Source organism: Oncorhynchus mykiss, chromosome 1, assembly GCF_057628025.1.
Source record: "Oncorhynchus mykiss isolate SJ-2025 chromosome 1, ASM5762802v1, whole genome shotgun sequence".
NCBI lineage: Eukaryota > Metazoa > Chordata > Actinopteri > Salmoniformes > Salmonidae > Oncorhynchus > Oncorhynchus mykiss.
In genome coordinates, this window is record NC_143022.1 from 56993526 (window position 1) to 57017819 (window position 24294).

At 43.1% G+C, this 24294-nt stretch overlaps 1 protein-coding gene across 2 annotated transcripts in view; it reads right to left on the reverse strand.

Annotated features, from left to right (window-relative positions):
* Window positions 1–2132: 2132 nt before the first annotated feature.
* LOC110525476 (LHFPL tetraspan subfamily member 3 protein) overlaps window positions 2133–24294 on the reverse strand; it is a 57623-nt gene continuing 35461 nt past the window's right edge. Inside the window, exons 2-4 of one of the 2 annotated variants that reach the window (XM_021605620.3) lie at window positions 13841–14077; window positions 4740–4764; window positions 2133–4438 (exon numbers count right to left, since the gene is read on the reverse strand). In XM_021605620.3, coding sequence (XP_021461295.1) covers window positions 4751–4764; window positions 13841–14077 — 251 coding nt within the window. In that variant the 3' untranslated portion in view covers window positions 2133–4438; window positions 4740–4750. Of the gene's footprint in view, window positions 4439–4739; window positions 4768–13840; window positions 14078–24294 lie in introns of both variants that reach the window. The other variant, XM_021605612.3, reaches the window with a different exon arrangement.

Consider the following 24294-nt stretch of genomic DNA (forward strand, 5'->3'; position numbering starts at 1 on the left):
TTGTAGTCTAAGTTTCTCTTAGAATAAAAACCTTAGAGTAACAACAGTTTTAGTAAGAAATACTGAAGTCGTGTGTAACGGCTGTTTGAAGAAGAGGACCAATGTGCAGCGTCGTACATGTTCATGATTTTTAATAGAACTGAACACTAGAACAAAAAATAACAAAGCAGAACAAACAAAACAGTTCTGTCTGGTGCAGACACACAAAACAGAAAATAACTACCCACAAGACACAAGTGGGAAAAGGCTACCTATGTATGGTTCTCAATCAGAGACATCAGTAGACAGCTGCCTTGGGACCCAAAAGCATAATCAGTGCTCTAACTCCCCCTTGCGCTGGTCTGGAGCAATGAAGTAGTGACGCAGAGCACTGTACTAAACCACAAATTACCTCTAAATCCCGCAGCATAATTAAAAAATGTTTAGCGGAGCAACCACTGTACATTTAGTTAGGGCAGGCCTACAGAGAACATAAAAAGTAAGCCTACTGTAACAATTAAAATAAATAAATAAAGCATAGTATCCCCACAAGTGCTGAAAGCTGCTCGATATAATCTCTCTCTCTCTCTCTCTCTCTCTCTCTCTCTCTCAGACATAAACAAACAAACCATTCATATCGACTTCACATGACAGACCTTTTCTGTGAAACAGAATACCTTGTGACAAGTTGTGAAGTTGATCTCAGACTCATTGCTAATCTCCGGTTAAGGCTATTTCTTAATCTGATTGACTGAACAATTCCATTGCATGTGCTCTGCTTCATAGTTTACATTCTCTAAGGTGGTCTGGGCTTTTGCCGCTCAGACATGCAGTCATAAACGGACACGACAGACATGGCTATAGCAGTGTTTCCCAAACTCGGTCCTCGGGACCCAAAGGGGTGCATATTTAGTTTTTTTGCTGTAGCACTACACAGCTGATTCAAATGATCAACTCATTATCAAGCTTTGATTATTTGAATCGGCTGTGTGTGTAGTGCTAGGGCAAAAACCAAAATGTGCACCCCTCGGGGTCCCCTGCCTAGTCCCACTGTTAAATTGTATTGATTCTGAGATTGAGGAACCTACATGAGTTCCTGCAGTATTGCTATGTGATCATGAGTCTGTCAGTTCGTGGTCCAGTACCTATGTTTCAAAGGTAGCATATCCTCATACACAAAGATGACAGCTCTTTCTGCCTGTGTTTATCAAGAATGGTCCACAACCCATATGACATCCAGTCAACTTGACACAACTGTGGGAAGCATTGGCGTCAACGTGGGCCAGCATTCCTGTGGAACACCTTCGACACCTTGTAGACTCCATGCCCCAACGAATTAAGGCTGTTCTGAAGGCAAAAGAGGGTTGAGTGCAACTCAACATTAGAAAAGTGTTCTTCTTGTTTTGTACACACAGTGCATATACACTAGATGACTGACAGGAGGCGCTGTTTTGAAGCCACTGCACCTCCATCTTGGCACTCCTCCACCATGGTAAATATTTTATAATTACATTTTAATTGTCACATACTTTGTAAACAACCGGGGTAGAATTACAGTGAAATGCTTACTTACGGGCCCTTCCCAACAATGCAGCATCGGTTTGTGGTGGTAAATAGACAGCTACGAAAAATATAGATGAAAACTCTCTATAGCTTATCATGAAGTATTCTAACTCAGGCCAGCAGAACCTTGAGACTTCCTTAATATTAGAGATCGTGCCAATATGGTCTCCCATAGCATAAGCAATCCAGGGATTATATACATAATTGATGTAAACAGGGTAAGAAAACTGTATGTACACTTGTGTCTTATGTCGAACTAGTGCTAGTTTCTATAACTAGACAGCATAGGGTGCCAAAGGTCCCATAACATGATTTTATTTAGTTAAGTCAGTTAAGAACAAATTCTTATTTACAATGACGGGCTACCTCAGCTAAACCCGACGACACTGCGCCAATTGTGCACCGCCCTTTGGGACTCTCAATCATGGCCAGATGTGATACAGCCTGGAATTGAACCAGAGTCTGTAGTGACACCTCCAGCACTTAGATGCAGTGCCTTAGACCGCTGCGCCAACTCGGGAGCCCCCAGTGATCAGTACTGCCCACAAAATCTATGCAAATCCATGAAAAAACACTGGGCAAACACACCATTGTTCTACAGTGAAAACCTTTATTAATCATATTCATATATGCTTTATAATAAGTTTGTTTATTCCATTGCCGTTACCCTTCTCGTCCATGTATTTGCTTAATGTTTGGTATCTGTAATATATTTATATTTACATTGGTGGTACATAAATACATACAGAAGAGGCTGGGACAGGCCTTTCGTTCCTACAGTATTAACACTATTAGCTCACACCTCTTCCTTCTCATATTCATCCCTTTTCTCCTCCCCCTCTTTTTGCTCTTCCTCCCCTCAGCTCATGATGGAGGTATAGGACTTAAATAACCTCACCAGGCCTTCTAGATTAATCAATCAATCAATTATTACATATGACCCTCTCCACAATTAATATTACCTGCACATCCCCATAATGAATTATGAACACATACTGAAAAAGAGACATGAGAGAGAAAGAAAGTGAGAGATCAAGAGAGGGAAATAAATAAATATGTACATGACTACATAGTATAAGACTCGTTATGAGATGAGGCTGGTGTGTTGGTACATTAAAAAGGTGCATTTAACAAACATACTCATACTGAAAAAACATTGAAGAGAGAGAGAGAGAGTTGATGGTACATTAAAAAGGTTAATTTGACAAATACACTCATTCATAAAAACATGACAGAGAGAGATAGAAAGAGAGAGACAGCTGGAAAGGGGGAGAGCGAGGGAGTGTGCAATAGAGAGAATGAGATGGAGAAAGAGCGAGAGAAAGTGAGCGCGAAAGCGAGAGATCAAAAGAGAGGGAAATATACATTTGTATGTTCAGGACTATATAGTATAAGAGTCGTTATGGGACGAGGCTGGTGTGTTGGTACATTAAAAAGGTGCATTTAAAAAACACACACAGGTTTTGTTCTTCTATCCTCGTGGGGACCTAAAATTGATTTCCATTAAAAATAATATTTTCCTTAACCCAAAATCTAACTCCTAACCGCTAACACTAAATATAACCCTAACCTTAAACCTAACATAGCCTTTGTTCTCATGGGGACATGGGAAGTGTCCCCCCGGTGGACAATTTTCCTTATTTTACTGTCATGGAGACTTTTGGGGATTTTAGAGCCCCACAAGGATAGAAGAACCAACCCACCCCCACCCCCCTACATTCACACTCATACAAACACGCATTCACCCAACAGCTACAAGATATGGAGCAGACATACAGTCAAATACCTCCCCCATCACAGTGAATAAGAATATACCATACCACAAACTACAAAACATTGAGATTCTCCTCAAATGCAAGTAGTGTGCAAAACGAACTGAGCTGGGCATCGACGACGTACGCTTGAAATGGAGTAACAAACTGAATTCCAACAACAGTGCTTCTTTTATATTTTAGTATTTATACATATATTTCAGCCCCAACTTTGTAAAACTATAATTAATTATCTATATACAGTAACTGTAGCCACTCACGTTAGACAACAGTGCGCTAGTAAAGACGGCTTTTGAGGAAGAGGGGGAGAATGAGGAGGAGGGATAGGTTTTGTTTGTAAGAGTTCACACATTATTTTGAGATATCGTAAATTTACACCCAATATTAGATGAGAATAGGTAATTTCCTTCTTTTCACAACTAAAACATAAACACATACTCAGGAGATGGCATGGTACACTAATATACAATATCTACTGTTGCTCAACGTGTTAGCGTATGGATTTATTACAAGGTTAAAGTCTAAGGATATGTATTCACGTGTGACTTTAGATGAGTGTGTATGTGTGTGTGTGTGTGTGTGTGTGTATTTGCTCCCCCACGTGCATTTATGTATGTGTGAACTGTACTACCGTGTTTGTGTATTTGTATCAGTATAATACTTCAACATAGTACAACCCATCCACATTCTTGCAGATAATCCATACGTCTTCAGTTGGTCAGTCAAAGTCTCTGTCCCTGCCTTGGTTGATTATCAGTTGTGTAAGGGTTGTCAGTCTCTGCTGGGGTTCTACGGGCTCAGTGATAAGGGAGTAGTGTGGGGTAGAGACGCTCGATAGGGCTAGGACTATGAGCAGGATGGACAACAAAGACACACGTATGTACATATCATTGGCAGATACAGTATATATTATAAACTAGAGGGTAAGGTGTGGAATATTACAGTGTGAACGTGCAAGTGTGAATGGAGTGGAGGCATCTAGTTCCATAGCTATCCATTTCTCCTCCTCTTCCCTCCTTTCTCCCCCTCTCTCTCTCTTTCTTCTCTCTCCCAAAGCCATCTGGGGATGATGGGTAAAAAGCTGGAGAGTGATGAGCGGTGAACACACACACTAGGAAACACACCTGGGGGGGGGGGGGGGGGGAGATAAAAAGGGGACATGGTTAGGGTGTGAAAAATCAAATTGTTTATGCACAGACATTTCAATTTAGGACCCATTTCCTCTGTAGTCCCACAATAGCACAGTGAGGACATATATTAAATTTCCATGCCAATCAAGCCTGTTGGAATCATATTCAATTAAATAGGACATGATAGTTTTATGCGAAGTGGCCCCCACTGCTAATTGAAACCATAGATACGTTTTTGGGAGCCAAAATGTAGTTTGTCAGTGAGGACAGTTTCACTGTATTTTGGATCACTTACCTATGGATGTTTTAGGCATTCCCAGCTTCTGTGCGAGAAGAGAAGGGGAGAGGTATAGAGCCAGTGGGGGAGAGAGAAAAATAGAGATTGTTTTAGCAAAAATACACTGATAAGTGGTGTGTGTAGTATCTATAACAACCAGCATTGTGTGTCACATGAGTGTAGTATGCCAATGATACTTCTGCAATTAACCTCTCTCTCTCTCTCACTCACTCACTCACTCACTCACTCACTCACTCGGTTGTCTGGTTCCATTAAAACCTACACAGTGATCCCATTCCCCAATGGGGTTGTTTGCGTAAAGATAGAGTTCTATCAAGAACCATTTTCATCTGAAGAACCCCTTTTGGAAGAAAGCATTGTTTGGCGATTATTTGGGAAGAAAGAACAGTTCTACATAGAACCGTTCAGAATAAGCTTTTTATAGTAAATGTTTTTCTGTTAAATAGTGCCTGAGCATTAGTGGTTACCTCAGTGTTTAAACTTCAACATTAGGAGTGGGTAATCTGATAAATGTGAAACGATAGGAAGATGTGAGAATGTTTAAAACTGTACCTATAAGGGAATATTTGTGCATGTATCTGGTATTACATTAATCATATACAGTACTTTTTTTAACTAGGCAAGTCAGTTAAGAACAAATTCTTATTTTCAATGACAGCCTAGGAACAGTGGGTTAACTGCCTGTTCAGGGGCAGAACGACAGATTTTTACCTTGTCAGCTCGGGGAACCTTTCGGTTACTATTCCAACGCTCTAACCACTTGGTTACCCTGCCGCCCCAATGCATTTGGGAAGTATTCAGACCCCTTGACTTTTTCCACATTTTGTTACGTTACAGCCTTATTCTAAAATCAATTAAATATTTGTTTTGCCTCATCAATCTCATCAATTTTTGCCTCATCAAATGTATACTTAAAAAAAACTTTAAATATTACATTTACATAACTATTCAGACCCTTTACCCAGTACTTTGTTGAAGCACCTTCGGCAGCGAATACAGCCTTGAGTCTTCTTGGGTATGACACTACAAGCTTGGCACTCCTGATTTGGGTAGTTTCTCCCAATCTTCTCTGCAGATCCTTTCAAGCTCTGTCAGTTTGGATGGGTAGCATCGCTGCACAGCTATTTTCAGGTCTCTCCAGATCGGGTTCAAGTTCGATCGGGTTCAAGTCCAGGCTCTGGCTGGACCACTCAAGGACATTCAGAGACTTTTCCCAAAGCCGCTCCTGCATTGTCTTGGGTGTGTGCTTAGGGTCATTGTCCTGTTGGAAGGTGAACCTAAGCCCCAGTCTGAGGTCCTGAGCACTCTGGACCAGTCTCCCATTCCCTGCCGCTGAAAAATATCCCCACAGCATGATGCTGCCATCACCATGCTTCACCGTAGGGATGGTGTCAGGTTTCCTTCAGACATGACGCTTGGCATTCAGGTCAAAGAGATCAATATAAAAAATTGTACCAGATAATCTTGTTTCTCATGGTCTGAGAATCCTTTAGGTGCCTGTTGAAAAACTCCAAGCGGGCTGTCATGTTTATTTTACTGAGGAGTGGCTTCCGTCTGGCCACTCTACCATAAAGGCCTGATTGGTGTGTGTGTGTGTGTGTGTGTGTGTGTGTGTGTGTGTGTGTGTGTGTGTGTGTGTGTGTGTGTGTGTGTGTGTGTGTGTGTGAGAGAGAGAGAGAAAGAGAAATTGCAGACGTCTCATTGACTTTTTTTCATTATTCTTTAAAAAATTCTTCAAACTCTGTCAACTTGATTGTTGATCATTGCTAGACAGCCATTTGATTTTCAGGCCAATTTAAGTCAAAACTGTAAGTAGGCCACTCAGGAACATTCAAAGTTGTCTTGGTGAGAAACTCCAGTGTAGATTTGACCTTGTGTTTCGGTTATTGCCCTGCTGAAAGGTGAATTTGTCTCCCAGCATCTGTTGGATGCTCCTCGGAGTAGAGGACCTTGTGCATTTCAGGTTAAATAACAACCTAATGTTTATATCCCAGGACAAATTAGCTAGCAACAGCAAGCTAACTAGCGAAATTGCCATAAATGTTTAATGCTTTTCGACCTGTCCCCAAATGTATGTCATTGGTTAAGAGTTTGTTTTGATATATTTAACTTGCGTGTTGTTTTCTCATTTCGGGGGACAAAATAAATGTATGCACTATGGCCCACGCACGCAGCTGGTTTTGGTTCTGTGTAAGTCGCTAGTGGTCATCCAAAGTGATGCCACAGTGACAATAGTGTGCCCCTAGCTTGCCTGAGAACTGCTGTATTCACTGGTATTAATTTTCCCAGTCGGGTCGGATTTTCCCACTACATTTTGTGGTGTGCACAATAAGTGACGTGTTTTCTCAGTGATGTTACTAGCTAACTATTATAGCTAGGAGTCAGAAGGACAAAGGATTGAATGCATGCCAAAGCCAATGTTATTTTCTATGAATGGAGAGCTATGATAGTCAAAATTACACTTTTACAATCAATACACACCTTCATAGCCATAGCTCTCAAGAATCAAGACAAGGAGCCATGCCCATAATATTATTAGCTAGCTAGCTAGTATAGGAGTCAGAGAAAGGCAAAGGACTTGCCAAATCCAAGGTTATTTTCCATAAAGAGCTATGACAGTCAAAATTCTTCCTTTTACACAGCTTTTTTATGCAAGTGTGATAACTAATGTACTAAAGCTATCATCATTTTCAGTGGTGATTAAAGCATGTAAATCTTGTAAATCAAAGCCACCACACAACGCATCACTAAACAATACATTCATTGCAGTATAATGGTGACAAACGGTGCCCATAAACTATTAGGGCCTACATAAAGCTGACCACACCTTACCACTGCTACACCTGGCTATCAGCAGAGACTTGTCTGGCAGCGAGACAGTTCATTCAGACTCATTTACTGCCTTTAAAAAAAACATAGCTGATATGGCTGACTTGTTTAAACAAATGTGGTTTCTACAGACAATTGAGATGAACAAACTATGACATAAGGAGACGACGAGTGGATTAGAGGAAATCCATAATTTCGATTAAGACATTAATGGGAGAGTTAGGACGTACGTAGTCAATTTGTTCAGCACTTTTGAAATGTACAGCGACAGAATTCAGAACATTGGCCGTTATTATGGGCCGACATTTCTCATTATTTATCTTCATATGACAAGGATTGAAAAGGATTTGCCAGTAGATTGTCAACTTGATTCATGATGATGACTGCTAGCTTGCTAGCTAAGATTTTGAAAGAATGATGTTGATCAGTCCAATCAAAGCTACTCTAGATATAACGTGATTTGACATCATTTTATCTGTGCCCAATGACCTTGAGCCTCTTGGATGGGCACTTCTAATGTAACTCTATGGCAGCACCAAAGAGGCTAGAATTGTAGAGCTCTCCCCGTAAATTCTGAGGTGATGTAGTGTCCTCATGAGTGACAGAACACTGAGCCAATCACGGCGCAACTATAGAACATTACCATGCTCCGTATATTCCGCTGGCTCCCCCACCACCACAAAAAGCACTAACCTAGGCTGAAACACCTCCATTTTGGAGCTGCCTTAGTCAAGAGGGCAAAAAAGAGACAATGTTTGTATGATATATCTATTTATTTATTTTTTACATTGTTTGCAAACTGTTTTGTGACACGTATTATTCCAAAAATAACATGCAAAACAGGCCTATATATATATATATATATATATATATATATATATATATATATATATATATGTATATAAATATCTGGGGCAGAGCCCTGAATGACAGGTCGGCACTGGTCATATTGTTATCTTGCACCAGGCAGGGAAACTCATGGTAGCGATTATCAACCATGTAGCTAGCTACAAATAACTAAGTTAGCTAGCTTGAAATGGCAATTTTTTTATTTAACCTTTATTTAACTAGGAAATAAAGGTTAAGGCTGTCCTTCTAAATTCTTATTTACAAGGATAGCCTACCAAAAGGCAAAATAAAAGGCCTCCTGTGAGGATGGGGGCTGGGATTAAAAATACTAATAAATAAATAAAAATATAGGTCAAAACTCACACCACGACAAGAGAGACAACACAACACTACATAAATAGAGACCTCAGACAACAACATAGCCTGTCAGCAACACACGACAAAACAGCATGGTAGTAACACAACATGGCAACAACATGGTAGCAACACAACATAGCAGCAGCGCAACATGGTAGCAGGGTACAAAATTATTAGGCACAGACAACAGCACAAAGGGCAAGAAAGTAGAGACAACAATACATTGCAAAGCGGCTACAACAGTCAGTAAGAGTCTCCATGATTGAGGCTTCGAATGAAGAGATAAAACTGTCCAGGTTGTGTTTGTTGCAGCTCGTTCCAGTCGTTAGCTGCAGTGAATTGAAAAGATGAGCGACCCAGGGTGTGTGTGCTTTGGGGACCTTAAACAGAATGTGACTGGCAGAATGGGTGTTGTATGTGGAGGATGAGAGCTGTAGTAGATATGTCAGATAGGGTGGAGTGAGGCCAAAGTTTTTTTTATGAATAACCATCAACCAGTGGCCAGATGACCAGTTTACAGAAGAGTTTAGAGTGTAGTGATGTGTCCTATAAGGAGCATTGGTGGCAAATATGATGGCCGAATAGTAAAGAACATCTAGCCGCTCGAGAGCACCCTTACCTGCCGATCTATAAATTACGTCTCCATAATCTAGCATGGGTACTGATGGTCATCTGAATCAGGGTTAGTTTGGCAGCTGGAGTGAAAGAGGAGCAAATATGATAGGGGAAACCAAGTCTAGATTTAACTTTAGCCTGCAGCTTTGATATGTGCTGAGAGAAGGACAGTGTACAGTCTAGCCATACTCCCAAGTACTTGTATGAGGTGACTACCTCAAGCTCTAAAGCCTCAGAGGTAGTTATCACACCTGTGGGGTGAGGGGCATTCTTCTTACCAAACCACATGACCTTTTGTTTTGGAGGTGTTCAGAACAAGGTTAAGGGCAGAGAAAGCTTGTTGGACACTAAGAAAGCTTTGTTGTAGAGCATTTAGCATATAATCTGGGGAGGGGCCAGCTGAGTATAAGACTGTATCATCTGCATATAAATGGATGAGAGAGCTTCCTAATGCCTGAGCTATGTTTTTGATGTAAATTGAGAAGAGCGTGGGGCCTAGGATCGAGCCTTGGGGTACTCCCTTGGTGACAGGCAGTGTCTGAAACGGCAGATTTTCTGACTTTATACACTGCACTCTTTGAGAGAGGTAGATAGCAAACCAGGCCAAAGACCCCTCAGAGACACCAATACTCCTTAGCCGGCCCAAATAATGGAGTGGTCTACCATATCAAAAGATTTGGCCAAGTCAATAAAAATAGCAGCACAACATTTCTTAGAATCAAGGGCAATGGTGACGACATTGAGGACCTTTAAATTTGAAGTGACACAAACATAACCTGAGCGGAAACCAGATTGCATACCAGAGAGAATACTATAGACATCAAGAAAGACAGTCAGTTTTTCCAACATGTTTGATATACAGGGCAAAATAGAAATAGGCCTATAACATAAGATCAGCTTGATCTCCCCTTTAAATAAAGGATGCACAGTGGCTGCCTTCCAAGCAATGGGAACCTCCCCAGAGAGGAGAGACAGGTTAAAAAGGTCAGAGATAGGCTTGGTGATGATAGGGGTAGCAACCTTAAAGAAGAAAGGGTCTAAACCATCTGACCCAGATTTTCTGAGGGGGGAGGGGGGTCAAGTTTAAGCATGTCCCATTTTAAGTCACCTATCAGGACAAATTCAGACTTAGTGCAAGGGGCCAGGAGAGAGCTTAGGGCAGGTAGGGTATAGGCCGGTGCTGAAGGAGGATGATAACACCCAGCAACAGTCAAAGTAGAGCTATTTTAAAGTGTATTGCTTAAAACCAGTCAATCAAATTGTTTGGGGACAGACTTGGTGGAGACAACCAAGCACTGAAGGTGATCCTTGGTAAAGATTGCCACTCTCTGACCTTTGGAAGATCTGTCTTGCCAAAAAAGGTTATAACCAGAAAGTTTAGCATCAGTATCCAAAACACGTCTCCAACATATTGGAGCTGTGAACCCACACTTTCAATTGATCCATTTTAGGTAATTAGCTTCTAGTGCAGAAAACCCAGGCTTTTACGAGAGCAGAAATCAATGAAGCAGATATCAGAATTTGGGCTAGCAACACAAAACATGTATCAAGAATACCACGCTGCATTTTTGTCCGACTCTCCTTCACCTAAAGAAAACCGTAACAATATTATAACATGTATAAAAAATGTGTACCTTTTCTGAAGACATTGTTGCTCAAATGGAATTGAGTTATCTTCAATCTTGTCCGTAACTGTTATCGCACAGTCTCAAATTTCCCGACACTTTTGGGTTGTCACTAGATAACACAGCCACAAAGTCTCCGAGCGGATGTTGATGCTACTTCATCCCAGCTGCGAATAACAATGAGAGCTGGGGTTTCTTGGATACCATGTTCAAATCAACAACAACAAATACTGCATTCTTGCCAGAGGGGTCTTCAAAAACACATATACACACATAGTTACGCAGTTCATGTTTAATTGCTTTGTTGCAAACAGGATACATGTTTTGGAATAATTGTATTCTGTACAAGCTTCTTTCTTTTCACTCTGTCATTTAGGGTTAGTATTGCGTTAGGAAGGAAGCCTGTATCTTTGTAGTGACTGGGTGTATTGACACACCATCCAAAGCCTAATGAATAACTTCACCATGCTCAAAGGGATACGCAGCATCTGCTTTTCTTGATATTACAAATCTACCAATCGGTATCCTTCTTTGCGAAACATTAAAAAATCCTCCCTAGTCTTTGTGGTTGAATCTATGCTTGACATTCACTACTCGATTGAGGGACCTTACAGGTATGTGTGGGGTTCTAGAGATGGCGAAGTCATTCAAAAATCACATGAACCACTATTATAGAACTATCATGCAACTTATTATGCATGGACTCACTCCTGAACTTATTTAGGCTTGCCATAACAAAGGGGTTGGATACTTATGGCCCATTTCAGCTTTTCATTTTAATTAATTTCTAAAATGTTCTACAAAGAAATGTGCACTTTGACATTATGGGGTATTGTATGTAGGTAGATAAGTGACACAAAATCTCAATGTAATCCACTTTAAATTCTCAACAAAATGTGGAAAAAGTAAAGGGGTGTGAATACTTTCTGAAGGCACGGTTCTACTTACCACATTTTATTTCTAAGAGTGTACTCTCATATATGTGTGTGTTTTAGCATGCATCCGCACATGAGTGTGTGTGTGTTGTCATGACTCTCCTGTGAGGATCCAAGGATCAGGTTACGGTGGATTAGCGTCAATATGAGAGGGTTTTATGACACCTCACGTCAATCGCAAACTTTAGGCAGCCGATGATTCCTTTTGGGGTCTAATGTGGGCGAATGGAATGTCTCTTTGTGTTACAGAAGAGTTTGCCGCCTAAAAACTTCAACATCAAACAATGGACACTGGGACATTATATTTCAACATTCGAATGGAATATGGAAAATATATGTCTATTTTGTGATGTCATTAAAATGATTATAAACACGTTATAACGAATACATTTTAACTTCAAGAGCTTTTACACTGTGTTTATTAGGTTTACACATTGTGTAGAAAATATCAAGGATAAAAAATATATTTTTGTGATTTTAGTTTTGTAACGAGATCATAGTAATTCTGATACCTTGCCTCGTAACCAGCCCCTCCCCAAGTAGCCCAGAGAGCATGTGTGAATGACAAACCCCCCCCCCCCCCCTCCCCGTTTTACCCGAGGGTATAACAAGATTGAGTTAAGAATGAACAGACTAAAACGGACCACAGCTGCAGCGAGGTCTACGATACTCACGACCCCGGAATGCAACATGAGGTTGAAGAAGACAAAATAACCCCTTAACAATCAATGCTATGGTCGAGTAACTGAACTGTATCTAAGAAGGTGATTTTAAGTAGGACCATCCGGTTCTTCTCTTCAAATCATTGTTTCCTACACTGCTTTCACCAATCTGGGAACATCAACATGGCTGATTAGCCGTCCTCAGGAGACCACTCTTCCAGAACGAGTGCAAGTAAACAGACACGATGGACATTGTGACCTCTTGTGGACAATCAGAGACTTACACCAGAGAACAAAAGGAGAAGGCCACTCGAAAAAAGAAGGCCCAATTGAACCCTCCTCACCAAGTGAAACCCTGCCCACGAAGGCCTGGGCCCGGCAGAGATACCCGATGAAGATCTTCAACACATTAATTACTTCTTGCCCAAAAGAGAGGCAGTTCGGGGCATGGTATTACAGTGACTGTGAGCATAGTTCCCAAATGTATCCAAGTGTTGCTTCTCTTTCTCTCCCTCTCTTTCTCTCTCTTTTTAACTCTCCATCTTGTGTAACAAGTGTCATATTGCGTTAGACCGCCAGGGACTTGTTGTCGTCGTATTAAGTTTACAATCAATAACCTATACCGTGTGTGTGTATCCTATGTTATCATTTAGTGTTAGTAAATAAATTATCAAATCAATGTGTGGTATGGAATGATCAGTGAGACCCGGGTTTGTGCAGATCTATGACGTTCAGAACGAGAATGATATGAGGAAATTATTATTTAGTGACTGTAATGATATCCACATATTCTTTAGTTAATTCGGGAAATGGTAACTCATTAAACAACTTTTCCTTTGGTGCCCCAAATTCCTAATGAGTTAATTTTTACATGATTCATTTAATTGAGTATCAATTAAACATAGTTAGTTGATGAAATAAATAACAGTCGTCAGATTAATGATAGTCACGTCACGACAGTGTGTGTGTGTGGGTGTGTGTCTCTGTGTCCTGTTTGTGTGCTGCTTGCTTGCAGTGTATTCATAGTGTCTTCTACACTCCTTATAGGAACCGCACAGCACATGATTTGCTCCAAAATGCTCCTATTGCTCCACCATACCTTTATTTGGTTAGTTCCCTACCACTTTTGATCAAGACATTGTCAAGTAACTAGTCAAATAAAGGTATGGTGGAGCAATAGTGTGTACGGGTCGTAATGGACTGCATTGACTATTCTCCAGTATTACCCTTGCTCTCGGCCAGCAGTTCCTCGGTCATGAGTCCATCCTGCCTGTTGCCCAGTACGAAGGCCAGGAAGGAGAGCATGAGGGCATTCAGGACCCCCATGATAGCCAGGATGTAAGCCCAACGCATGGAGCACGCTCCCAGGGAGTACTTGTCTGTCTGCTCACCGCACATCCTCCGCACCTCATCACTGTCCCAGCCATCAGGGTAGATTATACAGCCCATCACCAGACACACACCTGGAGGGGGAGAGGAGAGGAGGAGGGGGGAGAAGGGGTGAACGGAGGAGAGGAGTAGGAGGGGAGAGGGGATGAGAGGTGGGAGGAGAAGAGAAAAATGAGGAGTAGGGGTATAGCGAAGGAAAGTAGTGGGATAAGGAGGGTTAGGAGAAAGAGAGAGAATGATAGAGAAAAAACAAATATTATTTCCAGTGCTTTATTAAGTCTTTGCCCTTCTATCATCACCCTGTTTGCTATTAATGCATTCATCTATCGATCCCAGACCTATGCTCTCCTGGGAACCACAAGAGTTTATATCTGCAAGCTCGCAGGGGGAAAGTGGATACCTAGTCAGTTGCACAACAGCAACAAGGCTGAAACGTTTTGCCAGAAGCTAAGAGTAACAGGAGGTTGATGGTATGAAATCATTTCCCTGCAAGTCTTTCCCTGCTTTCTTCTATATGTGTGATGGTCAGTGAACTGACAGTCCGGGCTGAGCTAGCCTGTTAGTTAGTCTTGTTCTGCTACATGACATATTCATAAACTCCATGCATAGTACACACACACACTGAAGAGACACGCAGACCATGCACAAATGTGCTGCTTTGAATTTGACTTTCACCCATTCGCCTCTCCATCTTCAATATTAAGCAGCTACGGCTTTATCACGGTTTGGTTGTCGCCCAAGGGGAAGAATCTCCCTGATCTTCAACTTGGATGAGGTGTATGTGTGTGTGCTGTGTGTGTGCGCGTGCTTGAGAGTGTGTGTGTGCATGCATGTGTGCGTGCGTGAGAGTGTGTTTGTGTCTGTGTGTGAGAGTTTGTGTGTGTGTGTGCACGCGTTAGTGTGTTTCTTTGAGTTGATGCTGTGGCAGTAGAATAAGGTAGAAAAGGAGCTGACTGCACAGTTACCCAGAATGCATTTCAACATTAATAATACAACATGTTCCTCCACTTCCTCACCCCCACAACTTCCCTCACATCCCTTGACACTGTTTGTGTGTGTGTTTGTGTCTGTATATAGGTGTTTGTGTGTGTGTCTGGCTGGGTGTGTGGGTGTGTGTGGGTGTGTTGTCTTCATGATACAGTGTAAATGAGGATGTGTATGTGAATTTGGACTCTCATGCTCTCATCTCCTCCTTTTCCCTATCTTTCCTTTAGTACTTTGACCTCCTTTCATCCTCTCCTTCCTCTCACAATGATTTAGTTCTACAGAAGAGGGAAATGAACTACAACTGAGCTACTTTGCTTCACGAGTACAGTACAGCTGCGGTCTTTAATATTCCTGAAAGACATCAGGAGGGAGAGGAGAGAGAAGGAGAGGAAGCAGAGTGTTTGAGAGAAATGATAATGCCAGACAGAAAGAGAGAGGATAGCGACATACAGTGTGTGAGAGAGAGGATAGTGACAGAAAGAGAGAGAGAGAGGATAGCAACAGACAGAGAGTGAAAGAAAAGAATGAGAAGGAAAGAGCAGAGCTGTATGCTGCTGCAGAGCTGCAGTCTAACTGCATACTAAAAATAACTTAACATAACCCGGTTCTATTATACACTGCTCAAAAAAATAAAGGGAACACTAAAATAACACATCCTAGATCTGAATGAATGAATGGAGGTCTGGATTTGGAGTCACACTCAAAATTAAAGTGGAAAACCAAACTACAGGCTGATCCAACTTTGATGTAATGTCCTTAAAACAAGTCAAAATGAGGCTCAGTAGTGTGTGTGGCCTCCACGTGCCTGTATGACCTCCCTACAACGCCTGGGCATGCTCCTGATGAGGTGGTGGATGGTCTCCTGAGGGATCTCCTCCCAGACCTGGACTAAAGCATCCACCAACCCCTGGACAGTCTGTGGTGCAACGTGGCGTTGGTGGATGGAGCGAGACATGATGTCCCAGATATGCTCAATTGGATTCAGGTCTGGGGAACGGGCGGGCCAGTCCATAGCATCAATGCCTTCCTCTTGCAGGAACTGCTGACACACTCCAGCCACATGAGGTCTAGCGTTGTCTTGCATTAGGAGGAACCCAGGGCCAACCGCACCATCATATGGTCTCACAAGGGGTCTGAGGATCTCATCTCGGTACCTAATGGCAGACAGGCTACCTCTGGCAAGCACATGGAGGGCTGTGCGGCCACCCAAAGAAATGCCACCCCACACCATGACTGCCAAACCGGTCATGCTGGAGGATGTTGCAGGCAGCAGAACGTTCTCCACGGCGTCTCCAGACTCTGTCACGTCTGTCACATGTGCTCAGTGTGAACCTGCTTTCATCTGTGAAGAGCACAGGGTGCCAGTGGCGAATTTGCCAATCTTGGTGTTCTCTGGCAAATGCAAAACGCCCTGCACGGTGTTGGGCTGTAAGCACAACCCCCACCTGTGGACGTCGGGCCCTCATACCACCCTCATGGAGTCTGTTTCTGACCGTTTGAGCAGACACATGCACATTTGTGGCCTGCTGGAGGTCATTTTGCAGGGCTCTGGCAGTGCTCCTCCTACTCCTCCTTGCACAAAGGCGGAGGTAGCGGTCCTGCTGCTGTTTTGTTGCCCTCCTACGGCCTCCTCCACGTCTCCTGATGTACTGGCCTGTCTCCTGGTAGCGCCTCCATGCTCTGGACACTACGCTGACAGACACAGCAAACCTTCTTGCCATAGCTCGCATTGATGTGCCATCCTGGATGACCTGCACTACCTGAGCCACTTGTGTGGGTTGTAGACTCCGTCTCATGCTACCACTAGAGTGAAAGCACCGCCAGCATTCAAAAGTGACCAAAACATCAGCCAGGAAGCATAGGAACTGAGAAGTGGTCTGTGGTCACCACCTGCAGAACCACTCCTTTTATTGGGGGTGTCTTGTTAATTGCCTATAATTTCCACCTGTTGTCTATTCCATTGCACAACAGCATGTGAAATGTATTGTCAATCAGTGTTGCTTCCTAAGTGGACAGTTTGATTTCACAGAAGTGTGATTGACTTGGAGTTACATTGTGTTGTTTAAGTGTTCCCTTTATTTTTTTGAGCAGTGTATTATGAGCGAGATCACTCATGATGGAATGGAAGATCCAATCACACAACGTCTGTCGTAGACAGACAGGAGCAACGGCCAATAGTGGACCACTCCACTTCCCATATAAGGTGCCGTAGTCCGCTCTTATCTTCACTTGTAAGTACATGTTCGTCTTTCTTACACAAAGCGTGAAGAGACCTCACTCTTAATATCAGAGAACCGGGGTTAGGTTAAGTTACCCTAAGTTCTATTTCAATTACTCGTTCAGTCTTTTACTTCTGGGAAATTCTAGCAGAATGCTTTTTCTTCTTTCGCGACCCTGACGAGCTCGAAGCGGAGGATATACGGCTCCCTTGGAAACAGGCCCCGACCCCAGTGATCTGCGTGAAGAGGAGGCGGAGAAAGAGAGGCCGGACGGCGAGTTTCCTTCTGAGGAGTAGGAGGCGATGAAATATGCCCCCACTCCCCTCAATTCTGCTCGCAAACATGAAAACTTTGGACAATGAAATGGACAAGTTATTGGGAAGATTAAACTACCAACAGGATATTAAAAACTGTAACATCTTATGCTTCACGGAGTCAAGGCTGAACGACGACGATATCAACATATTGCTGGCTGGTTATACGATGTACAGGCAGGATAGAACAGCGGCGTCTGGTATGACAAGGGGCTGTGGTCTATGTATTTTTGTAAACAACAGCTGGTGCATGATATCTAAGGAAGTCTCGAGCCATTGCCATTGAAGTAGTTTCTCATGATAACCTGCAGACCACATTACCAACCGAAAAAGCTCTCATCTATATTCTTTGTAGCTGATAGCATTGAATGAGCTGTATTCCGCCATAAGCAAACAATCTCTATTGCACTCCACACTGCCCTTTCCCAGCTGGACAATAGGAACACCAAGGAACATGCTATTCATTGACTACAGTGCAGAGTTCAACACCATAGCGCCCTCAAAGCTCATCAATAAGCTAAGGACCCCGGGACTAAACAGCTCACTCTGCAACTGGATCCTGGACTTGCTGACGGGCCGCCCCCAGGTGGTAAGGGCAGTTAACAACACATCCGCCATGCTGATCCTCAACACAGGGGCCCCTCAGGGGTGCGTGCTCAGCCCCCTCCTGTACTGCCTGTTCACTCATGGCTGCACGGCCAGGCACGACTCCAACACCATCATTACATTTGACGATGACAAAACAGTGGTAGGCCTGATCACTGACAACAACGAGACAGCCTATAGGGAGGAGGTCAGAGACCTGGCCGTGTGGTGCCAGGACAACAACCTCTCCCTCATTGTGATCAAGACAAAAGGGATGATTGTGGACTACAAGAAAAAGAGGAGCGAGCACGCCCCCATTCTCATCGACGGGGCTGCAGTGGAGCAGGTTGAGAGCTTCAAGTTCCTTGGTGTCCACATCACTAACAAACTATCATGGTCCAAGCACACCATGACAGTCATGAAGCGGGCACGACAAAACCTATTCCCCCTCAGGAGACTGAAAATATTTGGTCCTCAGATCCTCAAAAGGTTCTACAGCTGCACCATCGAGAGCATCCTGGTTGCATCACTGCCTGGTATGGCAACTGCTCGGCCTCCGACAGCAAGGCACTACAGAGGGTAGTGCGAACGGCTCAGTAAATCACTGGGGCCAAGCTTCCAGCCATCCAGGACCTCTATACCAGGCGGTGTCAGAGGAAGACCCTAAAAATTGTCAAAGTAAGTAAGAATTTCACTGTAAAGTACAACACCTGTTGTACTCGGCGCATGTGACTAATACAATTTGATTTGATTTGATGGTGAGGGGGAGGGGGGGGGGGGTTCCCCGACATGCCGTATTACAGATCTCTTGAACAGAGATGCCTTTGAACAATTCCCATGATGCCATACCTCAAGCCCTCCAGAGGTGTCAAACCCTTACAATATATGCCATTATAATATCTTCCACTATGCAATTGGATGTTTATCTCATCACTCGCTAGTGTTTACTAGCAAGTGATTGGCCTCCCTGTGTGGGGAGGTGTCCAAGATTGAGGTAGTTTATGTGAGTGGGGCGGAGTTGTGGGGGCCATAGTCAGTTCTCATCTCTGCCCTCGTAAACTGCTCCCCACCCTGTGAGAGATGAGTCTGTCATCGTCACCTTCCTCATAGCTACTACCCCTAGGGGAGAGGCTTTGGCGAATGTCGAGGGGCCCCTCCAGTGGCTGAGAGCAGCAATGCAGGACGAGGATACCCTTACCCACTGTTCGAGATGAAGACGGGGACACACATGTTGGGCAGAAACTCAGCATTGGAAATCTCTCATTATCAATAATTCCAGTGGGACGACTGATATGGTGGAGGCCATCAACCCTAGTAAACGGAGTCTGTAGTTTGACTGTATGCCCTAATTGGAACAGGCAGAATGATGTGACTCGCCCTTCTGAAATGTGATTTATTCTGATACCCAGGTATTCTATGTTCAGAGCCGTTTCCACAGATTTACCTAATGTTCTTGGGACTAGAAATAGTTTGAATGGGACAACAAGATATTCTTAGGTCGTGTCCTGGAAGGCTGGCAAAATGCTTATGTGAAAATAGGCATCTTGTTGATCGACTGTGGTTAAACAATCGTCTTGAAGAATGGAGCGAGGCGGCACCTTTTGCGTAAGCATATGAAACGTCAACTTTCTCAGATATCTGTTGAGGATGCGTAGGTCTAATATGGGGCGTATCCCCCCCTCCCTCCTTTTTGGGAACCAGGAAGTAACGAGAGTTGCTGGTACTATTCTGATTGCCGTTTTGCCCAACAGAGAGGATATCTCCTCCTGTAGTATTCGAGCTGACTCGCTGTTTGCTACTGAAACCACCACTCCATTGGATTTGTTTTTCCTGACGAGCTCATGCCTGTACCTTCTCATAAACGTGGACAGGACCCATTTGTGAGTGAAAGAACAAGTAACATATAGAACAGAGTTTCTCCTAGCTTTTTCCTTTCCTCTCTTATCCTCTCCTTCCAGTCCCTCTGGCTCTGACTCAAAAGCTCAGGTGGCTCTACTGACTGTTATCAGCCTGGGATGGAAGGAGAGAGTTCAGTTCTATCTAATGCTATCAGTGGGATGGCTGGATAAGTGCAGAGTGGACTAAGCCGTTTCCACATCAGGGATATGATGAAGGGAACGAGACTAGCTGAAAGGGACTGACTTTGTACCCTTTTCACACTACTGAGCTGAGCAAAGCTAAGCCGGGCTGTACTGCACCAGTCTGGTTATGCCCTAGTTGCTGGAACCATGTTGGACAAAGTGAAAAGAGAGCTGTTAAGAGAGAGGAGCTGTCAATTGTGCTGAAAATTAGGGAAGCAGACTATGTGCTGGGCTGTCCATGTTGCTGGGTGCGCTACAGAGGAGAATAGGAGATGTCACTTGGCCTAAAGGGCCAAGTGACAGTATTTAAAATACAATAATGCGTTAGTAATGCCAGCATTCGTCGGACTGAATGAGATAATACTCAAGGTCATGGGCTACTTTGACAAAGATTATGATTTTTAAAATGATGATGTCATCAAGTTACCCCAAGGGCGTAAGTAAATGTATGGCTTAAATCTTCAGTCTCATGAATGTCTCAAAGTTGAGAAAAGCTCTGGGGTGTCCTGTCGTTGGGTTTGGCTTTGTCTTGTCACATATATTAATTTTACATTGTGTCAATGGGGAGAGGGGGGAAGGTACACACAGCTAGAGTGCTACTGGTACAGGTGTGAAAATGGAGAGAGGGATCGAGAGATTGAACTGCTATAGAAACAATGGTGAACACAGCATTGTCTGGTTAAAAATGGCCGTTTAAAACCACCAGGGGGCAAAACTGATTTACTTTCCCATTTTACACACACACACACACACACACACACACACACACACACACACACACACACACACACACACACACACACACACACACACACACACACACACACTTCCCATCTTCTGTCTCTTGAGACACCGTGTCAAAACATACACAGAAGGGGTACACATGTCAAACACACTGTAACAACACACACACACACACACACACACACACACACACACACACACTGTATCAACCCAGGAACACTATAATCTATAACTATACAATGCAGCACCTGAGACAGTCAGCACCCAGTAGCTCCATTCAAACAGCAGCACGGAACCAATCTGCCTGTCGCTAAAGTGTTTATGTATTAGTGTATGCTTGTGTGCTTGTGTTTGTGCATGTGTTATTACAGTGTGTGTGGAGACGTGCAGCAGACAGCAGCCCCATTCTAAAACTCTCGCAGCGGCACAGCACCAATCTGCCTTTTAACTGTGTTACATAACATAATGTGATCAAGACAAAGGAGATGATAGTGGGCTACAGAAAAAGGAGGACCGATGGGGCTGGAGTGTAGTGGAGCATGGTGAGTACGTCAAGTTCCTTGGTGTCCACATCAACAACAAACTATCATGGTCCAAACACACTAAGACAGTCATGAAGAGTGCACGACAATGCCTATTCCCCCTCAGGAGACTGAAAAGATTTGGCATGGGTCCACAGATCCTCAAAAGATCTTCAGCTGCACCATCGAGAGCATAAACTGGTTGCATCGACACCTGGTATGGCAACTCTGTGGCTTCTGACCACAAGGAACTACAGAGGGTAATGTGTACGGCCCAGTAAATATTCTACCCCCATTGCCCACACCCCACCCCCCATTTTTATGCCGCTACTCCATGCATAGTCACTTTACCGCTACCCACATGCACATATTACCTCAATTACCTCGACTAACCGATGTCCAGCACTAGAGGGCGACTGATTAATCGGAATGGCCGATCAAGTTTTCATAACAATCGGAAATCAGTATTTTTGGACACCGATTTGGCCGATTATTTAAAAAAATATATATATATATTTTTTTTTTTACACCATTATTTTACTAGGCATGTCAGTTAAGAATATATTCTTATTTTCAATGACGGCCTAGGAACGGTGGGTTAACTGCCTTGATCAGGGGCAGAATGACAGATTTTTACCTTGTCAGCTCGGGGATTCGATCTTGCAACCTTACAGTTAACTAGTCCAACGCTCTAACCACCTGATTACATTGTTATTGTGTTATTATGTTATAATTAAGTCTATGATTCGATAGAGTAGTCTGACTGAGCGATGGTAGGCATCAGCAGGCTCGTAAGCATTCATTCAAACAGCACTTTCGTGCGTTTTGCCAGCAGCTCATCGCTGTGCTTCAAGCATTGAGCTGTTTATGACTTCAAGCCTATCAACTCCCGAGATTAGGCTGGTGTAACCGATGTGAAATGGCTAGCAAGTCAGTGGGGTGTGAGCTAATAGCATTTCAAACGTCACTCGCTCTGAGACTTGGAGTGGCTGTTCCCCTTGCACTGTAAGGGCCGCAGATTTTGTGGAGCGATGGGTAACTCTGCTTCGAGGGTGGCTGTTGTCGATGTGTTCCTGGGTCGAGCCCAGGTAGGTGCGAGGAGAGGGACGGAAGCTATACTGTTACACTGGCAATACTAAAGTGCCTATAAGAACATCCAATAGTCAAAGGTATATGAAATACAAATCGTATAGAGAGAAATTGTCCTATAATTCCTATAATAACTACAACCTAAAACTTCTTACCTGGGAATATTGAAGACTCCTGTTAAAAAAGGAACCACCAGCTTTCATATGTTCTCATGAGCAAGGAACTTAAACGTTAGCTTTTTTACATGGCACATATTGCACTTTTACTTTCTTCTCCAACACTTTGTTTTTGCATTATTTAAACCAAATTGAACATGTTTCATTTTATTTGAGGCTAAATTGATTTTATTGATGTATTATATTAAGTTAAAATAAGTGTTCATTCAGTATTGTTGTAATTGTCATTATTAAAAGTTTTTTAAAATTGGCCGATTAATCGATATCGGCTTTTTCCGGTCCTCCAATAATCGGTATCGGCATTGAAAAACCATAATCGGTCGACCTCTACCCCGCACATTGACTCTGTAACCGAACCCTTTGTACTGGAACACCTTGTTTATAGCCTCGCTACTGTTATTTTATTGTTGCTCCTTAATTATTTGTAATATTTCCATAGTTATTTAAAAAAAAATAACTGCATTGTTGGTTAGGGTTTGTAAGTAAACATTTCACTGTAAGGTCTACCTGTTGTATTCGGCGCATGTGACAAATAACATTTGATTTGATTTAATAACAAAACCAAGGCTTAATCACAACCACTAATACTGAACCCAAACCGGCTGCGTGCGTGCGCCATCGTGCATACATTTATTTTGTCCCCCTACACCAAACTCAATCACGACACGCAGGTTAAAATATCAAAACAAACTTATTAATTTGGGGATAGGTCGAAAAGCATTAAACATGTATGGCAATATAGCTAGCTAGCTTGCACATGCTAGCTAATTTGTCCTATTCAGCTAGCTTGCTGTTGCTAGCTAATTTGTCCTGGGAAATAAACAGAGTTGTTATTTTACCTGAATGCACAAGATGCTCTACTCAGACAATTAATCCACTCATAAAACGGTCAACCAAACCGTTTCTAGTCATCTCTCCTCCTTCCAGGCTTTTTCATCTTTGAACTTACATGGTGATTGGCATCTAAACTTTCATAGTATTACCACGACGAGTGGCAAAACAGTTTGTCTTTCAATCACCCACGTGGGTATAACCAATGAGGAGATGGCACGTGGGTACCTGCTTCTATAAACCAATGAGGAGATGGGAGAGGCAGGACTTGCAGCGCGATTTGCGTCAGAAATAGGAATGACTTCTATTTTAGCCCTGGGGAAAGCAGACGCTCGTTGACGCAATAATTTACATGTCCAGCATTGTGGGTGCAATAATTGACGTGTCCATGCGGACCAGACGTGTCCGGTCTGTTCAGCATGTCAGTCCAGATTTTGGGATAGAGGGTTTAACAAACAGATCACTGACCATCTCGAATCCCACGTACCTTCTCCGCTGTGCAATCTGGTTGCTGAGCCGGTCACGGGTGCACCTCAGCCACGCTCAAGGTACTAAATTATATCATAACCGCCATCGATAAAAGACAGTACTGTGCAGCCATCTTCATCGACCTGGCCAAAGCTTTCGACTCTGTCAATCATCATATTCTTATCGGCAGACTCAGTAGCCTCGGTTTTTCTAATGACTGCCTTGCCTGGTTCACCAACTACTTTGCAGACAGAGTTCAGGGTGTCAAATCGGAAG